Genomic DNA, 15736 nt, shown 5'->3' with positions numbered 1-15736 from the left:
TGGCTTCGCCGCAAAATAGCGCGGTGCCTGGCACTTCGAGTCGTTTGTTTGTGACAATTAGTTATGTATTACGAATCCTACTCTATTAATCGCACATCATTTGTATTCCTGCGCCACGATTTATGAGAATTGGCCGTACCGTAGTTGTAATGGTACATCACAACCCGGTTATCTCTAGTCTAACTGTCAGTAACTGATCAGCAATAAGATAACTACTACAACGAAAACTGATAATGTTGTGCAGAACTGCCAATTAAATGTGGGAACTGATATATTATTTTGTGTCCTAACGCCATTCGCTGGAAGAAAGCCTACCGCGACCATAGTTCAACATTGTTTAAGAATGGAGCCCCGCTACAAACATACAATTATGTCCACAGCCTGCATGTTCCATCAGCACCTGCACTGAGGCACCACGGGTGTTTGGGGTGCCAATCCACGTCCAAGACACCCAGTTTGCTGATCACTTTGTGACCTCGGAGCATCTTGACAGGCACAATTGTAGCGTTTTCCATGAGGTCGCTGACAACCTTGCCGTGGAAGATCTGAAGTGTGCCATCATCACTAGCATCGGCAAAGAGAGGAAGACTACGGTGAAATTTAACAGCCCGGATAGCCTCGGGATGAAATCGCATCGTCTTATAGGGACGAGCGGATAGATCAAGATCATGCCATAAGAGTCTTCGATCATAAGACCCAACAATAAGGTTATCTCCACCAGGGTGCACATCAAAAGAGGAGATCCATCGGGCACCGGGTTGAACAACCTTGACAAGCTCTTCACGCTGAAGATCGTAGCATCGGATCATACGCTGCGTGGCGACGAAAAAGAGTGGCCTCGACGGATGGAATTGGGCTGTCTGTGCAAGGCCAGGAAGTTTTCTGAACGGTAGTTGACTCAGGTGCTTAGAGATAGCATGGATGGCGACTGAGCTTCTTTGTCCGGTTGGAGAAACCGTACAGATATATTCACCTCGCTTGTGCCAGTTGATGACCTTGATCGTCGACCTAACAGTAGCCATAAGGAGCACACCGGCAGACTCCAACTTAGCGCCAGGTCGCGACCACTTGGCTGGGGGTTCTTTCTTTATGCCGTTGATTGCACTAGACTGTGCACCGTTGGTGGCGTAACCGAAACCAACATCAAGGACTTCACGGCTCGCCTTCTCCACGGCGTCACTAGAAACTGACGGGATCATGAAAAACAGATCCTCTCCAGCTGCTGCTGCCAGTATGAGGGTCTCCTTGTTGGGCCGCCATCGCACCATGTTGACGGGCTCTTCGCTACTGAGCTTAGCCATCCATTCCTGATGACCGTTCAAAGCCCAGACGCGGACAGTGCCATCATCGCCACCGGAGGCAATGAATTCACCGTCAGGGCTAAATGCCACAGAACGAACCCGCCCATCATGTCCACGGAAGATCGTCTGGTTGAGAGTGGGGAAAGGCTTGAGGTCCTCCGGCCGAGGGAGCTTCGGCAGAAGAGAGTTAGGATCGATGTTGAGCCTGTTCTTCCTAATTCGTGGTGCAAGGTAGAGATCCAAGCAACGATCGAATCGCTCCTTGACAAACTCGCCGTAGCCTGGAACCTTGCGTAGCGAGTCGAACTTAGCTGGAAGGTACTCCTTTTCTCGCTCTTCAGGGTCTTGTTTATTCCAAACTTCCCTCTCCTCTTCAGTCGGCAAATATTCGGGTGGGGGGTTGTAGCTGAGATCGTATCCAGGAGGGGCGAGTTTGGGGGCCGGGATGTTCATGACATGAGGATCCTGGGGCTCCTCGTTTGCCCATACATCATAGTAGGACTCCTCCTTCTCTTCTTCCTCTCTTTGACGCTCTTCCTGGGGCTTGTAAGGCAGAATCCGCCCCTCCTTGATAGCTCGAACGAGCTTGGCCACTCGTTTTGCCTCGTGCTTGGAGGGAATAAATCGTCGTTTCGGCTCTGGCGCAGCACTGAGGGGCATTTTCTCCTCGATGCTTGTGAAATATGGGACCATGTCCTTAGGAAGTTAGCAATGACAACTCCAAGTGTTGAGAGTAGAGGAAAAGACATACGGGATAAGGGTCGTATTCTTCATTCGGGACCTCGTTCATCTGTAGTCGCTTGAGAAGCTCGAGTTGATCCTGGGTAAGGTCAAGCGGCTTTCCAGTTTCGGGATCTGTCAGGCCAGTCCAGCCCTTGGGGATCTCGATGCTGTCAAGTAGGGCATCTAGCGCTTCCCCGGTAGCTGGGCGCATGATTTTCTTGCCATTGATATCGTAGCCAATATGGGGGTAAGAATCGTAAAACGAAAGAGGAATATTTCCAATCGTGTTCACGGGACCTTGGGCGTCAGAGTCATCACTGTCGTAGACAGGATCAACCTCTGCGTATTCGTAACGCTCGCCTCCATTGGCATCCTTTACAACGCGATAGTTCGGTTCCGAGTTATCAGCGTCGAGAGCAGGAGGCGCTCCGAAGCTGTCGCCGGCGTCCGAAGAAGCGTCTTCGCTATATGCATCGTCGTCATCATCGTCTTCCTCGGCGTCTTGGTCGTGGTCATCTAGATCATTCTCGGAAGAGTCGCCTTCTAATCCACCTTCGACGTCGCTTTCTTCAAAATCTGAGCCGTCCTCGCTCTGGGATAGAATACCATCAAGTTCCACGCCAGCGAGCTCATCGTCGACAGGAGTAGGCTCCGCGAGGACCTTTCGCTTTCGAGAAGGCAATGTTGGCGCCATTGGATATTATGTCAATAATGATCAATCAAAAGTTTGACAGAGGCAAGTCTGTACTCACGCTTGTTAGACAGAGTTGACTTTTTTTTTTTTGCGACAGATAAGATAAGGGAAACTGCCTAGCAAGTGGGTACACTGGGAGTGGGTCGTTCTTACATAAAACGACTACACATGGTGGAAGACGTTATTATTAGTGCTTACTACCTAACCTATACCTAAGGTTAGTGATTTGGATAGTACATTATGGTAAAATAAAAAATTGTGTGTACTCATGAATTATAATAACCTAGCCGACATCTATGTCATAGTTCTGATGCCTTGTCTCGCTGCCACATGGTGACAGGTATCCATGCGAGATCATTCCAGCCAGCAATTGAAGAATGCCTGGAATGGAAACCCTCTGGTATACAAATGAACAGATAGACATGATTTCAGTGCAATAATGGTCTAGAACGATCAAAGAGCCCTGGAACTGGAATTGCCAAGAACACTGCTGCAAGTATTCGTATCTTGGCTTGTTGCCACCTTCACTCTATGCGGACATATGTCTGTCCACAACAACCAAGTGGCTTAAAGGTCATTATGTCTCTTATCACGCAGAACACAAGTTTAGCAAAGATAATGCCGAAGCTTGTCGAATTTGAACTCGTCCATGTCCACCAAATATACTGCCGTTTCTCACTTGTCTGATTCCACATGGCACGAAAGATCCATGTAGCCCGATCGATCCTGCTGTTTTGCCAAATCGTGCCAGCTTTCAAGGACAAAGGGATTCATTCCGTCCCCATGGCTTGAATGGCTCTGCTGAGCAATCGGCCTACTAAAGTACTACTATTTCCACAGCGGACCGATCATCTCGGGCATAGCGAGGAACAAACAACTAGCCCGACCGGCTGGTCTCGGGTTTGTGGCTTGAGCATGTTAGCTAGGTACATAGAAACGCCTAGCTTAGCGTCCTGTCGGAAATAAATCTGCCTCCAGCCTTGTGAGGATGTCGACCTGACTTTGGTTTAGGTCATGTGGCTTTTCATCAATGGAAAGGCTCACCTAACCTACCCCTATCAAGATCAAAAACACCACAAAGGAGAGAAGATGGACTGATGCCAAAGTCTAGACCAATGTCTAGAATCTGACAGATTGGTCTGGTCCTTTGACAAGGATTACTTGGGACTGCAAGTTGGACTATAGGGCGAATTCCGATTGATCTAGTCATGGAATTCGGAGATAGCAACGCTCGACAAACTTTGCAGCCAGGTCTGCAAATCCACCGCTGCTGTATGGCCTATGATGGAATGGTCGGTCACTTTGGATATCAACAAGCACTTGTAGTCTTGGCGATGATTCTCGACTTGTCCTATGGCAAAGTTAAACTTGCTTCAGGAGGAAAGCCCCCGATTGTTTGTTGATAAAAGAAGCATGACATCCCCATGAGTGTCTTGCTATTCATACATGCACTTGTATCAGGTCTGTTCGCCATGGCTTCTACATTCCCCTTCTTTTCATTATCGATATTGGCATTGCTGCTTACACTAGCCAGTGCTGTGGCTCCCATTGTCGATGTCTCATACAGCAAGTACAGAGGAAAGGACAATGGGAACGGAGTCACGAGCTGGCTCGGTATGAGATATGCGGCGCCGCCTATCGGTGATCTGAGGTTCATGCCGCCTCAGGATCCCATAATGTCGCGACAAGTCAAAAACGCAAGCAAGGTCAGTAGACTTAACATCAGTAGAAACTCAGAGTTGACCACCCCTCGCAGTTCAGGCTCAAGTGCGTCGGCTTGGCAGCAAGACCGAGTTTGATCGACAAATCTCAGTCGGAAGATTGTCTGTTCATCAATGTATTTGCACCCACAGATGCTGCCAGAAAGGCCAGGCTTCCAGTCTATGTCTTTATCCAAGGAGGCGGATTCAACGTCAACTCAAAGCCAACTGTTGACGGTACTGGACTCATTCAGGCATCTGGCATGAAAATGATCGTCGTGACACTCAACTATCGAGTGTCTGTCTTTGGCTTCTTATCATACGGCGATAAGGTGCAGCCCAACATCGGCCTTCTTGACCAAAGAAAGGCATTGCAGTGGGTACAGAGATATATCTCAAGGTTTGCAGGAAACCCAAAACACGTTGTCCTAGGCGGTAACTCCTCTGGCGCCGCCAGTGTAGCCTTCCACATGACCATGTATGGTGGTAGGGATGACAAGCTGTTTCATGCCGCTTCGGCTGAGTCCATCTCATCGTCGCCCATTGTTACTATGTATGAAGCTGCCTACAGAGCAAACAGCATCATGACCAAACTGGGCTGTACTGATGGGGACGCAATGGCATGTATGCGGAACAAAACAGTTTACGAAATATCGGCCGTTAACACAAACTATCTGGCTCCAGGAAGTACAAAGACTCCTATTAGTATGTGGATGCCTATCGTCGATGGAGAGGTGGTAAGGAGTGGGCTGTGGGACGCTTTCAACCAAGGCAACTTTGTCAGAGTACCTACCATAATCGGTGCGACAACCAACGAGGGCATCGGCTTCTCCCCAACTGTATCGTCTCAGTCAGAGGCTACCGATTTCTGGCAGGCCGAGTACCCCAAGATGAACTCGACTCATGTGGCTAGTATCAATGCCTTGTACTCCGACCTGACTGCCAGTTGCAACAACGCTAGTTGCTTGACAAAACAGTTAAAGGACGCGTACGGCGACATGCGATTTATGTGCTCTGGTCTTTTTTTCACGAGCGCAATGTCGTTCTGGATGCCTGGCAAAACATGGAGTTATTGGTATGATGTGGAGGATGCACCAGGAAAGGGTGTGCCTCATTGCGCTGAAATGCATGCCATATGGGGAACGGGGAGGGCAAGTAGCGGAACATTGTCGAGTTTCTTAGCCGGGGGCACTAATATGAACACTACAGTGGTTGTTCAAGGATATTGGAGCAGTTTCATACGATCTTATAACCCCAATACGTATCAGTATGCAAATGCCTCAACATGGCAGGCTTACTCGAAGGCCCAAAAGCAACGAATGGTGTTTACAGTAGGAGGGAGGACAATACTAGCAAATATAACAAAGATAACACAGGGTCGATGTAATTATTTTAATTTAATAGCAAGCTTACTAGAGCAGTAATGTATTTGATAAGCAAGCATGACAAATAAGCGAATATAATACTTTTTTATATACCCTTTATTATCCTCAGTTTAAAATATAGTTTAAAATTTTAGTATCTTAGTATAAGTTTAGTAATAGAATTTTAAGATAATATATTATATAACTAGATTAATTCCTATAGAGCTTTTACCTCTAGGTTAGCCTGCATTTTAACTTTCTATATCCCCGATATAATCCTATTAACCTTTAATTAACCCTATATATAGCTTCTGCCACTTATAAGGCCTCCTCCGCGGATACCCTTATTACTTCGGCTACCTTGGCGGCATCCTTTATAATCTTATCTTCGATTAACTTAATAATAGTATTATTAAAGGCCTTATTAGCCTAGGCTACTTATAACCTAAGGCACTAATACTAGGCCCTATGCCTATAGTTTAACCTAACTTCCTCGAGGAAGGTAACTTTATTTTAATAGATATTATTAGGCTATCTTATAAGCCTCTTTTTAAGGTCCCTTAGATACTTAAGCTCCTGCTTAAGCCCTATTACTATCTGGCCTAGCTTGCAGGTTTAAAAATGCATTATAAAGAGGAAAAGGAGCTTATAGCTAAAGGCAATTAGCCTAATAAGGCTATAATAGTTATTATTATATTAGGCCTCTTAGAGGCACCTAGCCTTATGCCTTAGCTACTTTAGGTCTTTACTATTATTACTAAGTAAGATAGTATTAATAGTATCCTTTTCGCTGAGGAAATAGCCATTAGAATAGTCATAAATGCCACTGTAGAGGCTTCTTCTTCTAGGCGGCATAGTGCTATATTGGTTAGCTGTATAATGCGGTGTGACGGTTGTGATTCCCAAGGGATAAACTAGTCCATACTAGGTTTATGTTGGCAGATACGTAGGGCGTTGTGATACTGGGCGTAGCGAAGTGTTACGTTTCTTAATAGTGAATAGAGCGGGTGAGGCGTATTCAGGTAAAGATGTTTTATTGATAGCTGGTGCGCTAAGTTCTATCTAATGCTTAAAGAGTATAGCTATTTATACTAGTCTAGGGGTATAAGGCAATAGGTATTGTCGTTATATTAGTCTTGGACCGAGATACAAAGTTGTCGGTCCTGGACCGATGTGAAGTTATTCGGTCTTTGTCTGATTGGTTAGAGTTCAGGGACCGAGAGTTGAGCTTTTCGGTCCTGTCATGATTGGTGCAAAGTGAGTGTGAAAGTGGGTCATGTGAAAGTGGAAAAGTGAAAAAGTGGGGTATGTATGACCTGGTCGTAACATGCGGCTAGTAGCGGATAGACCAGGGATTAACTAACTGCCTTAGTATTTAGATAAGTAATTATTTAGAGGTGCTCGGTGATAGGTTGCAGGAGGAAGAAGCTACTATGCATATAGAGGCTTCTTTTATCGCCTTCTTATTATAGAGTTTAGTTATTGCTATATTATCTTATTAGGAAAGTTAATTATTAAAAGAAACTTAGGTTTAATATATTAGGTTTTTAATCCGCATAGATCCTCTAGTTTTAAATTTATAAGAAAACTTTAAGAAGACTTAGGCTTAGCGTAGAGCATAGAGTTAAAAAATAAAATAAAATACCCTTTATTATCTATATAATAAGATTATAATAATTTAATTAATTAATTAATATTATTTATTATACTTTTCTTTAATTACTATTAAGACTAGTAAGATTATTACTTATTATAAGGCTTTTATTTAAATTTGCTGAGATAGTGTAATAGTTATAATTCCTGAGATAGTGTAATAGTTATAGTTCCTAAGGGATAAACTAGTCTATACTAGGTTTATATTAGCAGATATATAGGGCATTATAATACTAAGTATAGCAAAGTATTATATTTCTTAATAGTAAATAGAGTAGGTAAGGCATATTTAGGTAAAAATATTTTATTAATCGCTAATAAGCTAAATTCTATCTAGTGCTAAGTAAATAGATTGATATATACCGAAGGGATCTTTAGGGGATTACTTAGATTTAGGGATTATAGTAATTCCTAGATTATAGGTACTCTTAGAGTATAGTAATCTAATATAAGTGTAATCTACTTATAATAAGTCTAGTAAATTTAGGAAGTAAGTTTATAATTAAGTAGGTTAAGTTATATAAACATTATAGGGTATATATAATATAACTGCTAAGGTTATAATATAATTTTTCCCTTTTATTAAGTCTTATCCTTAAGACTTATATTTAACTATCTATTCTTATCCTAAAACTAATAAGTCTTAACTTAGACTTATAAATATTCTTATTATAAGTCTTTAATAAAATATCTAATTATATTTTAAAGAGAATTAATTATAAGACTAAAGAGTATAAACTTCTTACTAAGGCTATTAAGTTATTATATAAATCTACAGATATGCCTTATTCCTATTATTTTAAGCACTAAAAGGATTATCTTATAATAATAAATTCTTTATATTATAGTAATTATATCTATTATAGTTACATATATAATAGTACTTAAGTGGCTTCTTTATATAAGATTACTAGTATTTTTATAACTTCTTTTATTTTACTAATTTCTTTTAATATAGAAATTAATTTCCTAAGAAAAGAAATTAAAGGATAATACGGAGAAAGCTAGTAAAGATCTTCTAAAGCTTTATAAGGAATTAGCTTTAATATAAGCTTATATAGCTATTGCAGCTAGTTATTTATCTTATATTTAAAGGACAAAAAATAAAGTAAATAAATATTATACTATTAAACTTTATTAGGGTATTTAGGGCTTAGATAGTAAAGATAAGTTAGCTAAAGAGTTAAGCTATTATAAGGAGGCAGCTATTAAAGAGTTATATTCTTTAAATACTAAGAATCTAGACTAGGAATTCTTAGGACTAGGTGATTTTAGTTTTAATCCTTTATTTTTTAATAAAACTAGTAAAAGTTCTTTAGGAGTTATTAGGCATTAATAAGGGTTTCCGATAATTCCTATATATATTCTCGTTTTCTAGGTAGTTTTTCTATTTTATAAGGTATATTATTTATTTATTAATTTTCTTTATACCCCTAATTATTTCTACTTTATAGACCTCTAGTTATTCAATTTCTTTAGGTTTAATATTAATATTAATTTATATTATATTAGCTATTAATTTAAATATAAAATTATAAGAGATTAAATAGAGGTTAACTTTTAGTTATAAGTCTAATCTATAGTTAATTTTTAAAATTCTCTTTATAGTTTTAGAGTCTAATATACTTATAGTTTAATTCATATAAAGATTATTTTATTATAATATATTTTATAAATAAGTCAATTATTTTTTCCTCTTTAAAGGTTATTACTTTTATATTTTTAATATTATAGTATTTATCTTATTCTTTTTCTAATAAATTCCAGTTCTATTTTTATTTCTTTATATGGTTTTTTTAATTTATCTACTTTTAGGATTACAGTAGGTTTAATTATCCCTATTTTATTTTATTTTTTAACTCTATACTTTAGACTAAGCCTATGTCTTCTTAAGGTTTTCTAATAAATTTAAAACTAGAGGATCTATGCGGATTAAAAACCTAATATATCAAACCTTAGTTTCTCTTAATAATTAACTTTCCTAATAAGATAACTAATATAGTAATAACTAAACTCTATAATAAGAGGGCAATAGAAAAAGCCTTTATATATACAGTAGCTTCTTCCTCCTATAACCTACTATTAAGCACCTCTAAACTTATCTAAATACTAAGGCAGTTAGTTAATCACTGGTATATCCGCTACTAGCCGCATTATATTGCTAACTAATACAGCACTATACCGCCTAGAAGAAGAAGCCTCTACAGTGGCATCTATAACTATTCTAATGGCTATTTCCTCAGAGAAAAGGATACTATTAATACTATCTTACTTAATAATAATAGTAAAGACCTAAAGTAGCTAAGGCATAAGGCTAGGTGCCTCTAAGAGGCCTAATATAATAATAACTACTATAGCCTTATTAGGCTAATTGCCTTTAGCTATAAGCTCCTTTTGCTCTTTATAATGCATTTTTAGACCTGCAAGCTAGGCCAGATAATATATTAATGCCTTAGGTCGCAAATAGCCTAGGCTAATAAGGCCTTTAATAATACTATTATTAAGTTAATTAAAGATAAGATTGTAAAGGATATTACTAAGGTAGCTAAAGTAATAAGGGTATCTGCAGAGGAGGCCTTATAAGTGGCAGAAGCTATATATAGGGTTAACTAAAGGTTAATAGGATTATATCGGGGATATAGAAAGTTAAAATGCAGGCTAACCTGGAGGTAAAAGCTCTATAGGAATTAATCTAGTTATATAATATATTATCTTAAAATTCTATTACTAAACTTATACTAAGATACTAAAATTTTAAACTATATTTTAAACTGAGGAGGAAAGTTACTATAATCTAAAGTTATATTAACTTTTTAAGATAGAATAGCACTAGCTCTATTATGTTTAGTAATATAAACCTAGTATAGATTAGTTTATCCCTTAGGAATTATAATTATTATATATTAATAGGTCTTATTTAGACTATACTTTATTAATACTAAGTAATATTTATATAATAGTGCCTATTACTTTAAACTGCCTTAATATCGCTGAGATTAAATAGCTATTTATTACTCTGCTTATCTATCTAAAGAGTTATAAAGATAATATTAAGAAACTTAAATAAAGACTTAAATACCTAGGAGAATAATATAATAGATTCCTTAATAATATAAAATATAATACTATAATATTATAGAATAAAATTAAAAGAAATAAAGAAAGATTTAAAAACCTTACTAATATTGCTAAAGGACTTAGTAAAAAAGCAGAAAAGTCTTTATGTCTATATAAAGAGTATACTAAATATACTGCTTACCCTTATTATAATAAGAAAGGACCCTAGAGAAATCCTATAATCTAGGTAATTTAACTCTTATAATAGAAATATTAAATAGCTTTAAGGATTATATATAGCTTTCTGCAGTTATTAACTATATTATGCTATTTAATTTAGTATAAATAAAATAAAAACCTAATATACTATAAGTCTCCTTAATAGTAAAATATAATGGCTTATAGAGTTAATTATTTATAATTATATTAATAGCCTTAGAAATAAATAAATAGATATAACTTAATTAATCTATAATAAATATAAAAAATTTAAATATAAGCTTATTTATATATTTAAACTAGTAAATAAAAACTAAGAGGTAAAGGTAAGATTTATAATCTATAATAGAGAGGATTTACTGCAATATACCTATTATAGTATTACTATTAAGCTTTTAAACTTTATTAGAATAAATTAATATATATAGATTAAATATACTTAGGTCTAAAGAATAAAGTTAAGGATATATTAGCTAATATTAAACTTAATTTTAAAATAATAAATAATCTCGCTAATATTAAAGTAAATACTAATACCTAGTAAAATAAATAAAAGAAAGAAAAATTAATAATAAGAAATAGAACCACATATTAACTTAGTTAGAGTAGAAACTAATACGGTAAGAATAATCTTAATTAAAAAAGACTATAATAAATTAATACCTCCTATAGGACTTAAGCTAATCTAATAACTATTAGAATTACTAGATTAAATAGGCTATCTTTAATATATTAAAACTATAATAAAAAGGCTATAAGGAAGTAAACTACTATAACCTTATAAAAACTAAGTAAAAATATAAATTAATACTAAAAGGTAAGAATATATAATAAATTAACTTATAGGAGGATAAACCCTAAATAGTAATATATATTACTAGAAGAACTACTATAACTTATATAAGATATAATATAATATTATATAGTAACTTAATAGACTAAGTAAAAGCCTACGAATAGCTAGAAAACTAATAAGAATAATGAAAAGATAGAAATAAGAAAATTAAGGAAGAAAAAAAAAAGAAATAATAAAACTAAGACTATTACTAAAGAGATAAAGACTTAATTGCTAAAAAAAAGTACTTAATATAATAAAACCCTACATATTATAAATACAAGAATAAACTTAAATAGAAAGAATAATATTAAAGATAATTATAACCTATCCTAGAGTCTATACCTTTTCTTAATAATAGTAAAACTATTATAATAATATATAAGGAAAAAGAAATTACCCCTATATAGAATAAACTACTTATACCTAATTAACTCTATAGTAGAATCCTAATTAAATTAATATAGTAATAGCCTAGTAGATACTATATAGACCTTGATATTACTAATGTAAGATAAATACCTAAGGAATAATAATTCTAGAAACTATTAAGAGAACTGAGAAAGACTAAGAAGGATATTTAAATTAATAACCTTTAGTTTAAAGATATTAAACCTTAATATAATAGAGAAGGAACCTAATACTAGGGATAATAAATAATAAATATACTAAGGACTAGTAAAAGAGTTATAAAGATAAAATAAGATAATAGTACTTATATTTAAGCAGTAATATAGAAGGAGTCTAGTAGCAGTAGAATCCTTATAGAATAACCTATAGTAATAATAAAACTGTATAAATACCCTGCAGATTAAGATTATACTAGAATTTCCTAAATATCCTATACTATATATTATTATCCTATCTATAAAGAAAATAAAGTTATTTATAATTACTTCCTAGTAGTAATAAAAGAATATATATACTAAAGGGTATATATATATTTATAAATAAATTAAATATTATATCTATAAGTAATATAATAATAAGGAAATATACTTAAAATCTAATTAAAGTATTAAATACTATGCCCTTAAGTATATAAAGAATAAAAGTAAAGTTAACTAATAGAGATATATTACCTATATAGTAGAAGAACTTAATAATAAATACTAAATTTAAGAATAAAAGTAAAATAGAGAAAGAAACCCTAATAGAGGAGCTATTATAATACCCTATAAATTATAATATCTAAAATAAGAATATATAAGAGATAGCTAACTTAATATAGAATACTAAAATAAGTTAAAATAAGAGTATAAATGCCTTAATAATACTTTATATTATAATAAAGAATATAATTTATACTACCTAAGTTAACTAGGAAAGGATAATAGCCCACTATATTACTAGAGCTATAGTATAGCGCATAAGGTAAAAAGGATATAATATTACCTTTAAGAGCTTTATAGATAACAAAGAGTAATCAATAAACCTACTAAAAACTAGAAATATAAATTAATAGAATATAGCTAATTACTCTTATAAATAATCAAGCTAATATTAATATAGTTAAAACTTATATAATTAATTACTTATAGCTAATATATTAATATAAAAGTTATCCTTATATAATAAGGAGCTTATAAGGATAACTATTTAACTATAAAAGAGAATTAATTACCTAAGAGATTAATTAGTTAAATATATTTATTAAAATATAAAAATAAGATATTAATTTTAATATCCTATCTATACTAGGATATAGTTTAATACTAGGATACCTATAGCTATAGCACTATAATCTATATATTAATTTAAGAACTAGCTAGATTAATAATATTATTAATCTCTCTCTAATAATAATTAAGATAATTTAGAAATAAATAAAGAAATAAGATCTTAAGCTTTAATTAATCTCTAGAGTAAAATATAGTATAAACTAAGTATTTATTTACCTCTAAATAGAGTATAATATAAATAAGTATAAGGCAGGGTAAAAAGAGTTAAAAGGACTATTATAGTAATTAAGAACTAGCGATAAAGCCTAGATAAATAGCTAAAGAGGGAAATAAAAATAAAAAATAGACTTAAGAATATACTATAAGAGTATTATATCTATAATAAACTTTTTAAGGAAGAACTTAATACTAAGGTATTATAGTACTTATACTAAGACTATAAAATCTGCCTTATATTAAATAAGCTGCTATTATAGAAGATCTATAACCGTAGTAAGATAGAACTTATTACTCTTAAAGAATATTTAAAAGAAAAACTATAAAAAGGTACTGTATAGGAATTAATATCTTTAGCTAGATTTCCTATAATATTTATACCTAAGAAAAATGAAAGGCTATAACTTATTATAGACTAGAAATAGTTAAATATACTTATAATTAAAGACTAAATGTTACTTTTACTAATTATAGAATTAAAAGATTGCCTATAAGAAAAATAAGTTTTTATTACTATTAACCTTAAAGGAGCCTATAACCTTATCTGCATTTCATAGAGTAATAATTAGAAGATTGCCTTTATAATATAAAATAGATCATTTAAGTACCTAATAATAACGTTTAGACTTATAAATACCCTAGCAATCTTCTAAAGGATAATTAATAATATCCTAAGATAATACCTTAATATCTCTATAGTTTATTACCTGAAAAATATTATAATCTTCTTAGATAATAATAAGAAATATAAGGAATATACTTATAAGGTTCTTAAAATACTATAGAATTTTAATTTACTATAATAGAACTAAAAAAAAGTTACTTATATATTAAAAATGTTATTATCCTTAGACATACTATTTTGCTACGAATATCTAAATAAATTAAAAGAAAAGTTTAATAATATAGTATTAGCCGCTATTCATAATAGCTAAAGAAATATAAAGCTTCTTAGGTTTTATTAACTATTATTAATATTTTATTAAAGACTTTAGTAAAATAGTAAGCCTATTAATTAAGCTAACTATAAAGAGTAAAGGCTTTACTTAGATATAGGAAGCCAAGAATTTATATAAGAAATTATAAAGTATTATCCTTAATATACTAATATGACTTATATTTAATTTAATTAAAAAATTAAACTAGAAATAAATATATTATATTTTATATTGAAAGAATAAACTAGTTAATGAGATAAGAAAGAAACCCTATGTTATTAACATTTACTTATATAAACTATATAGAGCTAGACTTAATTACCCTATTTATAATAAAGACTTTCTAACTATTATTAATTATTCTAAGGAATTTAAATATTACCTTATAAAAAGCCTTTATAAAATTGAGGTTTATATTAATTATTATAGTTTTTTATTTTTTATTATACTTAAAGAATTAAACTATGAATATTTATATTATATAATATATATATATGGGTTTAACTTTATTATTATATACTATAAAGCATTTAAAAATAGATATATAGATACTAATAGTTAGTAATTAGAGTTTAATATTATTACTACTAAAATAAATAAGAAGTATATAGAGGAAAATAATAAAGGAGAATGCTAGTTTATAATACTAATGAGAACTATAATATATATAAAGAAAAAAAAATACTGCTCTTATTAATTAAATATAAATACCTATAGAAATAAAAGGGACGAGGTAGTCTTATAGACTAGGCTAGAGGAAAATTATTACTAGAAGATTCTCTATAAATATAAAAATAATATAATTTAATTTTCCCCTATAAAGTTATAAAAATCTTTAGTTATTATAACCTTAAAACTAATTATAATCCTAATTTTTATAAAATATTAGAATTAATAAGTTAAATAATATATTTAATAAGTAAGTATCCTAGATAAGCAAGTATCTTAAAAATCCCTTACCTTACAATATCTTTATTTAATTAGATAATTTTAACTAATATATATATTATAATAATTAAATAAAGCTAGAATTCTCCTTGGCCTTTAGGCTCTTTAAAATAATCTAGATTTAAATACCTAATATACTATTACTATCTATAAGGTTTATTATAATACTTTACATAGTACTATTATAATAGTATTTAAATATAATATAATTATATCTTAAATTCTTAGAAATTATTTATTCTAGAAAAGTAAATAATACTCTAGTTTATCTTTAATTTAAATTTATAAGGATTACCTTTATAGATTTATTTTATAGAGAAAATAGCTTATATTTTACTTACTAACTATAATATATTATCTTTTAATAAGTATTAAGCTTATAATTTTACTAAAGAATAATTAGAGC

At 32.6% G+C, this 15736-nt stretch overlaps 2 protein-coding genes across 2 annotated transcripts; one reads left to right on the top strand and one right to left on the bottom strand.

Moving 5' to 3' along the window:
• Positions 1–132: 132 nt before the first annotated feature.
• Positions 133–2862, bottom strand: EDB82DRAFT_455900 (NUC169 domain-containing protein). The gene is made up of 2 exons (XM_025731429.2): positions 2053–2862; positions 133–1997 (listed from the first exon to the last, which is right to left on the bottom strand). Exons 1-2 carry the CDS (start codon positions 2716–2718, stop codon positions 369–371), a joined length of 2295 nt encoding a protein of 764 aa, XP_025590455.2. The 5' UTR covers positions 2719–2862; the 3' UTR covers positions 133–368.
• A 1328-nt stretch (positions 2863–4190) lies between these two features.
• On the top strand, positions 4191–5842 carry EDB82DRAFT_470502 (Alpha/Beta hydrolase protein; the record flags this gene model as incomplete). Its single annotated transcript, XM_065607947.1, has 2 exons — positions 4191–4424; positions 4475–5842. 2 exons carry the CDS (start codon positions 4191–4193, stop codon positions 5840–5842), a joined length of 1602 nt encoding a protein of 533 aa, XP_065465433.1.
• Between the last annotated feature and the right edge of the window lie 9894 nt (positions 5843–15736).

Source organism: Fusarium venenatum (assembly GCF_020744135.1).
Source record: "Fusarium venenatum strain MPI-CAGE-CH-0201 chromosome Unknown EDB82scaffold_1, whole genome shotgun sequence".
NCBI lineage: Eukaryota > Fungi > Ascomycota > Sordariomycetes > Hypocreales > Nectriaceae > Fusarium > Fusarium venenatum.
This window is presented reverse-complemented; position numbering and strand designations above follow the sequence as displayed.

Coding starts and splice junctions, on each gene's coding strand:
- EDB82DRAFT_455900 (XM_025731429.2), bottom strand. CDS start 2,718: ATGGCGCCAACATTGCCTTCTCGAAAGCGAAAGGTCCTCGCGGAGCCT. Junction 1,998..2,052: donor AAGAATACGACCCTTATCCC/GTATGTCTTTTC, acceptor TAACTTCCTAAG/GACATGGTCCCATATTTCAC.